This window comes from Salvelinus alpinus, chromosome 10, assembly GCF_045679555.1.
Source record: "Salvelinus alpinus chromosome 10, SLU_Salpinus.1, whole genome shotgun sequence".
NCBI classification, from domain to species: domain Eukaryota; kingdom Metazoa; phylum Chordata; class Actinopteri; order Salmoniformes; family Salmonidae; genus Salvelinus; species Salvelinus alpinus.
In genome coordinates this window covers 30,860,948-30,874,440 of record NC_092095.1, presented here as the reverse complement: position 1 = coordinate 30,874,440, position 13,493 = coordinate 30,860,948, and the positions used below count along the sequence as shown (strand labels likewise).

General features: G+C 40.6%; 1 protein-coding gene across 3 annotated transcripts; it reads left to right on the top strand.

Annotated features, from left to right (window-relative positions):
* Nucleotides 1-7,157: 7,157 nt before the first annotated feature.
* Nucleotides 7,158-11,118, top strand: LOC139531890 (E3 ubiquitin/ISG15 ligase TRIM25-like). Of its 3 annotated transcripts, XR_011666452.1 has the most exons (11): nucleotides 7,179-7,816; nucleotides 7,927-8,022; nucleotides 8,460-8,693; nucleotides 8,844-9,003; nucleotides 9,272-9,318; nucleotides 9,408-9,647; nucleotides 9,759-9,899; nucleotides 10,209-10,466; nucleotides 10,623-10,727; nucleotides 10,931-11,008; nucleotides 11,045-11,118. XR_011666452.1 is itself a non-coding variant. In XM_071328829.1 (10 exons), the coding sequence occupies exons 1-10, from the start codon at nucleotides 7,229-7,231 to the stop codon at nucleotides 10,940-10,942; spliced, it is 1,854 nt and encodes a 617-aa protein (XP_071184930.1). In that variant the 5' UTR covers nucleotides 7,158-7,228; the 3' UTR covers nucleotides 10,943-11,118. The 3 variants fall into 3 exon arrangements, 2 of the variants coding, with proteins under 2 accessions (XP_071184930.1, XP_071184929.1); XM_071328829.1 differs by having other exon boundaries at nucleotides 7,158-7,816; nucleotides 10,236-10,466; nucleotides 10,931-11,118; XM_071328828.1 differs by having other exon boundaries at nucleotides 7,178-7,816; nucleotides 10,931-11,118.
* Nucleotides 11,119-13,493: the final 2,375 nt, after the last annotated feature.

Below are 13,493 nucleotides of genomic sequence, written 5' to 3'. Positions count from 1 at the left end.
GTCGGACCACTTATTTGTTGTCACTGTCCCTTGCCATTCCCCCAGATGGCAGAGACTGACTCGGCCACTCTCGCCCATCCTCTCTTTTTGGTCTCTGCAGTGAACTTGCAGTTATCAAGTCTCCCCAACAGCAACCTTTTCCTGGCTGCTATTTCCTCCACCATCACCTCAAGCTCTTGTTTACTGAAGTTTTTATTGCGCTTTCCTTGGTTATCCATTTTTGGTTTTGATGTACAGTAGCTAACGGTAGTCTGATGGCTATAATGTGTGGGGGGGGGGGAATTGTGTGTAAAGGGTTCGCAAGCCAACTAAAACATTTTTATTCTCGAGACATAAAGCAAAAAAATACATTTAATAAAATTGAAATATCAACACTTTATTATAGTGGGCCAAATCCTATCATCCCTGTCACATAGGCTTATGTGCTTATGTATTGGTTTCAAGCACGTCACTAATGTCAATGCCACATAAGAAGATATTTTAAGTTCTTAAGAAATATATTTACGAAGTTCCTAAGAAAGCTACACATTCCAAGAACATTTTGAGGAATTACATTTACGAACTACAGTTGAAGTCGGAAGTTTGCTTACACTTAGGATGGAGAAATTAAAACTCGTTTTTCAACCACTCCACACATTTCTTGTAAACAAACGATAGTTTTGGCAAGTCAATTAGGACATCTACTTTCTGCATGACACAAGAAATTTTACCAACAATTGTTAACAGACAGTTTATTTCACTTATAATCACAATTGCAGTGGGATAAGTTTACATACACTAAATAGACTGTGCCTTTAAACAGCTTGGGAAATTACCGAAAACGATGTCATGGCTTTAGAAGCTTCTGATAGGCTAATTGACATCATTTGAGTCAATTGGAGGTGTGGATGTATTTCAAGGTCTACCTTCAAACTCAGTGCCTCTTTGCTTGACAGCATGGGAAAATCTAAATAAATCAGCTAAGACCTCAGAAAAAAAGTTGTAGACCTCCATAAGTCTGGTTCATCCTTGGAAGCAATTTCCAAATGCCTGAAGGTATCCACATTCATCTGTACAAACAATAGTACAGATGAATACAAAATACATCAGCTTTTTTTATAACCTCCCAACCCTTTAGTAAACCCAGAAATCTCTTAGTTAGATATTCCTTCATATATTCATTTTTGTTAAAAAAAATAAAAAAAATGGGACCACGCAGCCTCATACCGCTCAGGAAGGAGATGCGTTCTGTCTCCTAGAGATTAACGTACTTTGGTGCGAAAAGTGCAAATCAATCCCAGAACAACAGCATAGGACCTTGTGAAGATGCTGGAGGAAACGGGTACAAAAGTATATATATCAACAGTAAAACAAGTCCTATATTGACATAACCTGAAAGGCCGCTCAGCAAGGAAGAAGCCACTGCTCCAAAACTGCCATAAAAAAGCCAGACTACGGTTTGCAACTGCACATGGGGACAAAGATCGTACTTTTTGGAGAAATGTCCTCTGGTCTGATGAAACAAAAATAGAACTGTTTGGCCATAATTACTTTTTGGAAGAAAAAGGGGGACGCTTGCAAGCTGAAGAACACCATCCCAACCGTGAAGCACGGGGGTGGCAGCATCATGTTGTGGGGGTGCTTTGCTGCGGGAGGGACTGGTGCACTTCCCAAAATAGATGGCATCATGAGGCAGGATAATTATGTGGATATATTGAAGCAACATCTCAAGACATCATTCAGGAAGTTAAAGCTTGGTCGCAAATGGGTCTTCCAAATGGACAATGACCCCAAGCATACTTCCAAAGTTGTGGCAACATGGATTAAGGACAACAAAGTCAAGGTATTAGAGTGGCCATCACAAAGCCCTGACCTCAATCCTATAGAAAATGTGTGGGCAGAACAGAAAAAGTGTGTGCGAGCAAGGAGGTCTACAAATCTAACTCAGTTACACCAGCTCTGTCAGGAGGAATGGTCCAAAATTCAACCAACTTATGGTGGGAAACTTGTGGAAGGCTACCCGAAACATTTGACCCAAGTTAAACAATTTAAAGGCAATGCTACCAAATACTAATTGAGTGTATGTAAACTTCTGACCCACTGGGAATGTGATGAAAAAAATTTAATCTGAAATAAATCATTCTCTCTACTATTATTCTAACATTTCACATTCTTAAAATAAACTGGTGAACCTAACTGACCTAAGACAGGGAATTTTTACTTAGATTAAATGTCAGGAATTGTGAAAAACTGAGTTTAAATGTATTTGGCTGAGCTGTATGTAAACTTCCGACTTCAACTGTATTTTATGAACCATGCAATAATATCTCTATATAATAATACTGTACGCTTTCTTGAATTTGTTCTGGATTTGGGGACTATGAAAAGACCCCTGGTGGCAAGTCTGGTAGTGTAAGTGTGTCAGAGCTGTGCGTAAGTTGACTCTGGAAGCAATTTGTAATTTTCAACACATTTTTTCTTATAAAAAGAAGTGATGCAGTCAGTCTCTCCTCAACTCTTAGCCAAGAGGGACTGGCATGCATAGTATATATATTAGCCCTCTGATTACAATTAAGAGAAAGACGTGCCTCTCTGTTCTGGGCCAGCTGCAGCTGAACTACATGACCACATGATTGGACAATAATCAAGATTAAGACAAAACTAGAGCCTGCAGGACTTGCTTTGTGGAGTGTGGTGTCAAAAAAAGCAGCGCATGTCTTTATTACAGACATACCTCTCCCCATCTTACAACCATTGAATCTATATGTTTTGACCACGACAGTTTACAATCTAAGGTAACACAAAGGAATTTAGTCTCCTCAACTTGTTCAACATTCAAACCATTCATTATGTCATGACGTGACTATTCATTAATGTGAAGACTTATATCAAATCAATTCTCTTTGTAATTATTATTATTATGTGATTAAACTAATGTAACATTAATTAACTAAGAAGTCGGGGCACCACGGGAAAATGTTTAAAGAGTTACTATTTCCCGAATTTTACTCTCTTCAGATATTTTCATATCTTATCGATTACAGTCACTTATTAATGTATTATTACCTCATCAGTCATTCTGAACGTTGTCATTTCTTGTAGTATGCTTGAACCCTACTTTATTAATGAATCAGCGATACACAAGTTGGCTCAATTATTTATTTACTAACTAATTAAACAATTACAGAATACACAAATACACAATAACATTATACAGTAAATAGTACCAAGAAGTATAACAAAGCAGGACAGTTTGGTTATAACACAGTGGCGAATTCAGAGCGGGGAGGAAGGGAGACAAAGGAGTTACTCTATCGGACATTGGGAAGCTACGCTCACGAAATACAAAATCTGAAACATTCTAATAACCGCTCATTTGGAAAAAGAGTATGCAATTTATGTATTTATGATTGAGCTGTCCTTGATCGTCCAAATCCTTTGGTCACGGAGATGTTGGGTGTACGACTCTGGTTCGGCCACCAGAGTTCACCATGTCCTTAGGTAGAGCTCCTGGTCATGGTGGTGTTAAGAATGGATACTTCGACTTACCCTGTACAGTAGTTCTCAGAGTTGATCTCATTAGAATGCTTCAGAGGTTGTCGGTGTTCTCATCCTAGGCTACGTACGTTTCCAGCTGCAGACTGATAACGCGACGTCTAGGATTTGCTTCTTCTGTAGTGATCGATAGCTTCAAAGTTTAAAACCATTATGCAACATTCGGCTTACACCTCAGCCTGCTTGGTCTATAGAGTGGCAACCATTTCAACGTGGGGACCAGCGTCCTCATGTTCTCTGGTCTTGTAGTTTTAGTTTTTAGAATTGTAGTTCTAATCCATTTTGCAAAAACCGGCTCGCGCTTTAGTCTGCTTGGTCTATAGAGTGGTAGATTTCTCAACCATTTGTAACGTATTCAGCTGGCGCTGCACGTAACTGGTCTAATGTGTTAATTCTTCAGCGCGTCCTTTTAAACACTTGGGGAAAAGGGGCGTTCCATTAAATTTTGCATAATCTCTGTGCTCATGTGGGTGTAGTTACTGACTTTGTAAACTTGACATGAAAAAAACATTTTCTCATTTAGAAGACTTAAATCACATTTCTATCTTTTAAAAAGTATGATACTTAGTCATTCATTTTAAACAACATTCAGATGCAAACCTCATAATTGAGAAGTGTAGACAGAGGTACAGTTATGTGGTTCTACCATCTGTCACAACATCAAAATTAATTCGATATGAGGTTTCTTCTAGTATCCACTGAACATTTCCACATTCTCAAAAATTGAAATATTGTTGCCTAGCCGGCACCCCCGATCTCCATCTCAGGACTGGAAAGTCATGACAATTATCAGATTCAGCTGAGGTCTCCCGAGTGGCGCAACGGTCTATGGCACTGCATCTCTGTGCTAGAGGCGTCACTACAGACACCCTGGTTCGAATCCAGGCTGTATCACAACCGTCCGTGATTGGGAGTCCCATAGGGTGGCGCACAATTGGCCAGCGTCGTCTGGATTTGACCATTGTAATTAAGAATTTGTTCCTAACTGACTTGCCTAGTTAAATAAATGTTAATTTAAAATAAAAATAGAGCTTAGGGAATGATGTGTACCAAATACAATTCTCTTAATTTTAGAGATGTGGCATGTCATTGGTAAATATATAAAAAAGTAGAGGGCCTAGAGAACTGCCCTGGGTACACCACATGTTTGACATTTAGAGAAGCTTCCATCAAAGAAAACCCTCTGAGTTCTATTAGATAAATAGCTCTGTCACATAATTTCTCAATTTACAATGTCAGCTAGTCAGATGTGCAGCCAGACTTATTAGCCACTCCTTTTGCCCCATCTCTTTCAACCATACCGCTTTTCAATTCCTCATCGATCCATGGAGCCTTACAGTATTTTAACAGGTGCATGTTTATCAATAATTGAAAGAAGCTATTTCATAAATTCATGAAATGCAGCGCCTGGATGCTCCTTATTAATCACATCAGATCAACAAATATGTTTTACATCATCTACATAAGGGTCACAGTAAAATATTTTGTATGATCTCTTGTACACTATTTTAGGCCCAGCTTTTAGAACCTTGGTTCTCCTAGATATAGCCACTATATTGTGATTACTGCATCCAATGGGTATGGGTACAGCTTTAGAACAGAGTTCTACAGTATTAGTAAAAATGTGACCTATACATGTGGATGATCTTGTTCATGTAGTGTTTGTAAACACCCTGGTAGGTTAATTAATAACCTGAACCAGATTACAGGCACTGGTTACAGTGAGAAGCTTCCTCTTAAGCGGACAGCTTGATGAAAACCATTCAATATTCAGGTCCAAAAGAAAGTAGACCTCTCTGTTTACATCACATACACCATCTAGCATTTCAGACACATTATTTAGATAATGACTTTTAGCACTTGGTGGCCAAACACTGTTAACACTTGACATGGGTTAAGGCAGGGTTATTTGAATCAGCTGTGTACTGCTAGGGCAAAAACCAAAATGTGACCCAAGTGGGGCCCCAGGACCAAGTTTGGGAAACCCTAGGTTAAGGAAGGATCACACAGAAAATAACATCCAGATCAGCAGGAAGTATCAGCCTATGAATTATACTCCTGAGCAAACGTTTCAAAAATGAAGGTGGCAGTGAATCACCAACCTTGGCTTAATGCCTGTTCAAACAACACAATCCAGGTGGCAGTATGCACCCTTTCAGTTTGTTTAGCGAGTGTCAATCAACTAATAGAAATAGAAGATGAAGAAATGTACTACTTTCACATGGAGATAAGCCTCAATGGTGCTGCCCATGCTGTCACAGAAGCCATAATGGCAAAGGTGTACCCTCTATCCAACTATGTTCTACACTTGCAGGTAAAGGCCGACTCATTAAAAAACTTTCAGAAATGTGCCACCGTGGTTTTACTCAATACCACATGTTGATCTTAGCCTGATTGAAGAAAAGAAACAGTGGTGTGAAGAAGATAATGTAGGAACAGTAGTGGATCAATATATTAGTAATCAGTTGTATTATTATTGTCTTGCAGTGTGTACAGATGGTGCAAAGGATCCCACAGGAGCAGGTGTATTAATTCCTGACTTTAATTTATGGAAGAGACTAACACATGATTTATCTGTATATGCAACAGAAATGGTTGTGATAATTGTTGGATTGCCATGGATAGAGGAGGTGCAACCAAGAAGAGTAGTAATATGTTGGGACTGCATCAATTTGATGTAGTTTAAGATCTGGAAAGTCAGAACATGAGAATTTAGGATTATAAATAATGCTGCTGTTGTTGGGGTTATTGGTATTGGTATTGAAATCCAGTTCTGTTGGATTACGGCTCATACAGGAGTTTATGGAAATTATATAGTAGATATAATAGCAAAAACAAAATAATATTGTGGATATACAGGTGTAGTTGGGTAGAGGGGAAATTAAAACATTGATTCTGAAAAATGGGTTAGATTGCTGGCATAGACAATGGGATGAAAGTAGAATGGGCAAACATTTTTATAGTACAAGGAAATCTGTACGGGATATAGTGTCATATAATGGAGATGAAAGGGAGGAATTGATGTTGTGTAGGTGAGATTAGGGTTTACGGGATTAAATTTTTCTTTGAAATTGATGGAGTCATGGTACTTGAATTTGTAATGGCTGTATGGTAGAGGAAATGGTTGAATATTTAGAATTATTTTGTGAAATGTATGACGTAGAAAGGGAGATGTTGTTTGAAAGGGTCAGAGAGGTTAAATAAAAGTTAAATAAAAAATATATAAAAAGAGAGGTTGGTATTTTTTGTGGGGGTGATGGGAGTAATGAGGTTTGTTGGGAATTTTATTTTATTAGAAATGTAGGGTTAGTTAAGAGAATATAATGGTATAGTTACAAAGAGATCCCGAGTGGCGCAGCGGTCTAAGGCACTGCATCTCAATGCTAGAGGTGTCACTACAGACCCTGGTTTGATTCCAGGCTGTATCACAACTGGCCATGATTGGGCGGCGCACAATTGGCCAAGCATCGTCTGGGTTAGGGTTTCGCAGGGGAAGGCCGTCATTGTAAATAAGAAACGGACTTGCCTAGTTAAATAAAGGTTATATAACTAAAAGATAGGTTGTGACCAAACTCACACTCCAGTACAGTAGGTGGCAGTGTATGCACCTGTCAGTTCGTTGCGAAGAGGAAGAACTGTTTCAGAGAAGTGAAACTGAATGTGACAATTCTCAGTATTTTTAAGGACAGTGACCATGGCAGAGGCCTGTATTTCAGTGTCCCTGGAGGAGTTTAGTTGCTCAATCTGTCTGGATTTACTGAACGATCCGGTGACTATTCCATGTGGACACAGCTACTGTAAAGTTTGTATTAAGGGTCACTGGGATCAATATGATCAAAAGCTTATCTACAGCTGCCCTCAATGCAGACAGACCTTTACACCAAGGCCTGTCCTGAGCAGAAACAACATGCTAACTGAAGTAGTGGGGAAACTGAAGAAGACAGGACAACAAGTTTCCCCTTCTCTGCCGTATGCTGGACCTGGAGATGTGCCATGTGACATCTGTACTGGTAAACAACACAGAGCAGTGAAGTGCTGTTTGGTGTGTCTGGCCTCATACTGCGAGACTCACATTCAGCTTCACTATGAGTCAACAGCTTTGAAGAAACATATTCTGTGTGAAGCCTCCACACAATTAAAGGAGAGGATCTGCCCTCACCATGGCAAACTGTTGGAGGTCTACTGCTGCACTGATCAACAATGCATTTGTTATCAGTGTGCTATAGATCAACACAGGGGTCATGAAACTGTTGTAGCTCCAGCTGAAAGGGCAAAGAAACAGGTATGCCCAACTGCCAGAAATCTTTTGTCTTTCAATGTAATCTTGTTGTTGTTGTTGTTGCCATCACAGCATTAATACTATCAAATAGGGTTTAATATGTATATTCACAGGAACAGGTGAGGAAGGTACAGAGGGAATGTCAGCAGAAAATCAAGAAGAGGGAAACTGTGATGCTGGACCTGCAAAACATGATGGGTTCTGTCAAGGTAAGTTTTGACCTGTAAAATATGGAAACATTAAAGGACAAAATTGCAAAGAGAAACGTCTAAAAGCAGTGGCTGCAGTGTGTCAGGATATCAACAGGAAATCATGTAATGAATTCTAATGTACTAGTCAAAGCTTTTAATTAACTGTTCGTCGGCACAGGCTGTTGTCGGTAAACATGTAAGGGGCATTTCTTGGCTCATTTCCGGGCGGCTCTCCTGTAGTTAGATTAGCAGAGAAATTAGTCACTCAACCTGTTCCTCTTCATGGAGCTCAAGTAGAGCCATATTTTCAATGCTAAAATAAAACTACAGAATGTTTTCAGGAATTATTCAAACTTACAACCAGGTAAGTTGTGAACCGCAACAATGTAGGTTGTAAACAAGTACATTACGATGGCGGCTTCAATTACATTTTTACTTTCCGAATTCCCTATCAGTGCTCTGCACAGGAAGCTGTGGTGGACAGCGAGAGGACGTTCACTGAGCTGATCCGCCTCATTGAGAGAAGAAGCTCTGAGGTGAGAGAGATGATCAAAGCTAAGGAGAGGGATATAGTGCGCGAGACTGAAGGACTTCTACATACACTGGAGAAGGACAATGTTGAACTGAGGAAGATTGATGCTAACATTATACTGCTGACACAGACCGAGGATCACATCCATTTCCTCCAGGTACTGCAGCATTAGTAACTCTCAGAACCATATTAGAAATATATGGTTCTGGTAACTATGCTCCTTTGTCATTTTCATTTACATAGAGAGAAAACAGAAATACTTCTATGTACCATCCTGCATCTCTCTTTTATTTCTGTTTGAATCTAGAGCTGCACGTCTCTACTTGCCCCCATTGGATTTGAAGACATACCTGGGATTCCTGTTGGTCATGAAGTATATTTTCAGAAAGTTAAGATGTCCACCTCTACACTGAAAGAAAAACTAGAGGATGTCTGCTCAGAGGAACTGGGGAAGGTCTCTAAAACAGGTACTTGTTAAATCTGACTCAATGTGTCTCTTAATGGATTGTTCTGTGTAGAAGATCATTCCATTCTCTTTTTCCTTATGTCTTCATCTAGACAGCTGAGGATGTGTACAGTATATCCTATAGGTAGCAAAGCTCAGACAGTGCAAATGTACATTGTCTACAGTCTCCACTAGGACACTACCAGCGGCTCAACATTGATGTATTTATTTTTCTGCTCTCTGTCTCTCTACTTATATCTCTCTCTCTCTAATCTTTGGATCTGGTCTAGATATAACTGGCAATCTTGTCAGTGAGGAGTCAGTAGAACAGAACCTGGTAAGTGCCTACTGTAGTTGTGTTGTAGTACCTTCTAAAATAAATATTGCCAGTGATATTTTGCCATGTCACCCATTTCTGTCCTAAAGGGCTTGAAGGAAACCATGCAAGCTGAGGATCCACAGATGCAGAAGCTGTTTGTCACTATGTGTCACATCCTGGACAGGCTGACTCCTAAGAACTTCAGGGAGTTGATGGTAGAAGTGACTGAGCTCACCATTGACACAGAAGACAAGCTGAAGTGCATCATTGACCTCATATATGAGAGAGCCATAGCACACCCTGCCAGCTCTGCGGTCTACGCCAACTTGTGCCGCTGCCTAATGAGGGTAAGTCTGCAACTGTGTTTGTGTCCGTCTCTTGTTTGCCAAATGTGAGGATCACTTAAAACATTGATTCACAGGCATTTTGACTTTTGTAACATCCTTTTTACTCTTCAGCTCAATGTGCCAACGTCATGGAATCCAAGAGTGACTTTGAATTTCCGTAAATTACTGCTGAATCAATGCCGGTTTGAGTTTGAGAATAATAAATCTGAGCTCTTTGGAGGAAAGCAGAAGGAGCTGGACACCACCACCAAGGTACAATAACATATTTTAGGGACTAGCTTAAACTGACATCTTGTGACCTTGGAAAGAGATTTGGATCCCTTGGTTTAACAGCTAAGGGGTTGGATTGACAGTTGCTAGATCCCAGCCCTGGTTGTGATTACCCCCTGATGTGTGTCATTAAATCAAATGTTCCTTGGTTACTCCATAGACAGAACACACTGAACACATATTTGACATACAGTATATGACATCGGAACTTGCTCCTTACATTGCAGTGGAAATAAATTGTGTTATTCCCAATTAAATTCCCATGAAGTGCTTTAAAAAACTCTGATGCAGCTTGTGAAGCTTGTCCGAACCTTCCAGGGGGAGGTCAGCCAGCGACTGAAGGAGGAGCCGGAGGAGGTCAAGGCCATGTGGTGCAGACGGTCTCTAGGCAACATCAGATTCATTTGCGAGTTGTTCCAGTTGAAGATACTTACAGAAGCCATTATGCACAATTGCATCGTAAAGCTTGCTAAGGATGGCGACGATACCTCTCTGGAGTGTCTGTGCACAATGCTCTCCACCATCGGCAAGGACTTAGAGAAGGCCAGGGTACAGCACTGTATTGATTTATTGATGTGATCTGTTACATTTATATGAGTACAGTACAGTGCATTTTAATCCTAAATGATTGGATAGATCAATCCAATAGATTCAGATCTATAAATCAGTCAACTACATTCACCTGGCCTGTCTATACTTCCACAGCCCAGAATGGATCAGCACTACAACATGATTGTGAAGATTGTGAAGAATAGGACAACCGCCCCCAGAATCCGCTATATGCTGCAGGATGTGCTGGACCTCCGAAAGGTATGACCAGTAATCCCTCAACCTTGTTTAAAGTCTACATAAAAAATGTTGTTTGCTTGCCTATTAAATGTTGTTTGCAAGCCATAGTACAGTTTGTATGCATCAATTGTAGGAATTACAGTCCTTCAATACTGATTATTGTATTGCGTGATTACAAGAGTGATGTAATGTTTCTCTCTGTATGTATGTTTTCCGGTCTCTAGCTTCATCTGTAGTAGGGGAGAACATGTGCACAGGACAAGATGGAAGCACACACGCACACACACACACACACACACACACACACACACACACACACACACACACACACACACACATCAATATGTGATAAGAGTGAATACATGTATTGGATATAATTATTTGTGAAATTAAATATGATAATGTAAGACTATTTGCTGTTGCTATATACATTTAAACTGAACTGAAACATGTATTCCCTACAATATGTATATTACCCGAAAGTGTCTGTAGTTCTATATCAGAGTTTTGTGTAACCTGGTTTACCAAGATATCAGCAGAAATAAGGATTTGCATGAAACAGACATTAAAACGTATGTGTTCATTTGACCAGGTAAATTGGCTAAGAGAAACCACAGTCTATTTTACAGCAACAACACGGGGGAAGAGTTCTAGGGGAGAGGAGAGGGGTTATAATCTACAAATTATAATTATAATCATGCCATTTTTATTATACTGTATGTGATGGAAGGAACAACTTCCTGGTAATGTACAGGGGTGGCCAAAAGTTTTGAGAATGACGCAAATATTAATTTTCACAAAGTTTGCTGCGTCAGTGTCTTTAGATATTTTTGTCAGATGTTACTATGAAATACTGAAGTATAATTACAAGTATTTCATAAGTGCCAAAGGCTTTTATTGACAATTACATGAAGTTGATGCAAAGAGTCAATATTTGCAGTGTTGAACCTTCTTTTTCAAGACCTCTGCAATCCGCCTTGGCATGCTGTCAATTAACTTCTGGGCCACATCCTGACTGATAGCAGCCCATTCTTGCATAATCAATGCTTGGAGTTTGTCAGAATTTGTCGGTTTTTGTTTGTCCACCCGCCTCTTGAGGATTGTTCACAAGTTCTCAATGGGATTAAGGTCTGGGGAGTTTCCTGGCCATGGACCCAAAATATCGATGTTTCGCTCCCCGAGCCACTTAGTTATCACTTTTGCCTTATGGAAAGGTGCTCCATCATGCTGGAAAAGGCATTGTTTGTCACCAAACTGTTCCTGGATGGTTGGGAGAATTTGCTCTCGGAGGATGTGTTAGTACCATTCTTTATTCATGGCTGTGTTCTTAAGCAAAATTGTGAGTGAACCCACTCCCTTGGCTGAGAAGCAACCCCACACATGAATGGTCTCAAGATGCTTTACTGTTTGCATGACACAGGACTGATGGTGGCGCTCACCTTGTCTTCTCCGGACAAGCTTTTTTCCGGATGCCCCAAACAATCGGAAAGGGGATTCATCAGAGAAAATGACTTTACCCTAGTCCTCAGCAGTCCAATCCCTGTACTTTTTGCAGAATATCAGTCTGTCCCTGATGTTTTTCCTGGAGAGAAGTGGCTTCTTTACTGCACTTCTTGACACCAGGCCATCCTCCAAAAGTCTTCGCATCACTGTGCGTGCAGATGCACTCACACCTGGCTGCTGCCATTCCTGAGCAAGCTCTGTACTGGTGGTGCCCCGATCCCGCAGATGAATCAACCTTAGGAGACGGTCCTGGCGCTTGCTGGACTTTCTTGGGCGCCCTGAAGCCTTCTTCACAACAATTGAAACGCTCTCCTTGAAGTTCTTGATGATCCGATAAATGGTTGATTTAGGTGCAATCTTACTGGCAGCAATATCCTTGCCTGTGAAGCCCTTTTTGTGCAAAGCAATGATGACGGCACGTGTTTCCTTGCAGGTAACCATGTTTGACAGAGGAAGAACAATGATTCCAAGCACCACCCTCCTTTTGAAGCTTCAAGTCTGTTATTCGAACTCAATCAGCATGACAGAGTTATCTCCAGCCTTGTCCTCGTCAACACTCACACATGTGTTAACGAGAGAATCACTGACATGATGTCAGCTGGTCCTTTTGTGGCAGGGCTGAAATGCAGTGGAAATGTTTTTTGGGGATTCAGTTAATTTGCATGGCAAAGAGGGATTTTGCAATTAATTGCAATTCATCTGATCACTCTTCATAACATTCTGGAGTGTATCCAAATTGCCATCATACAAACTGAGGCAGCAGACTTTGTGAAAATTAATATTTGTGTCATTCTCAAAACTTTTGGCCACGACTGTATGATTGAAACAGAGTGCAAGGCTGAGATGGGGCTTGAAACCATAACTCGCATACAAACAAGACAATTAACACCATCTACTGGCCACTAAGTGATACTGCACACACCGTATGTTGATTGGCAATCCACCCCTTTTCCAGCCTTAAAGTAAATATAAGTAAATTCTAAAGCTTTATCTTTATGTATTCATATGATATATGTGTGCTCGCCCCTGTCCCTGCATATGGTAAGTGTCCTTCCCCATAGTCCTTTTCCTGCCCTCTATGTGGAGACTGTTGTAATGAGAGTCATGCGGGCCGTCTGTCTGTGGCAGGAAAAGGCCTAGTTTATTCCCTCAATCCAGCTCTATGGGTTGGGAAAGGGCTGTCTCTGTCTTGGGAGCCCAGCCCCTCAGGTTTCTTAGTGGCCAAGGGAGGAGGGTAATGTCCACTGCACAACCCCAGGACACTGCTACTGTGCAGGGAGGGAA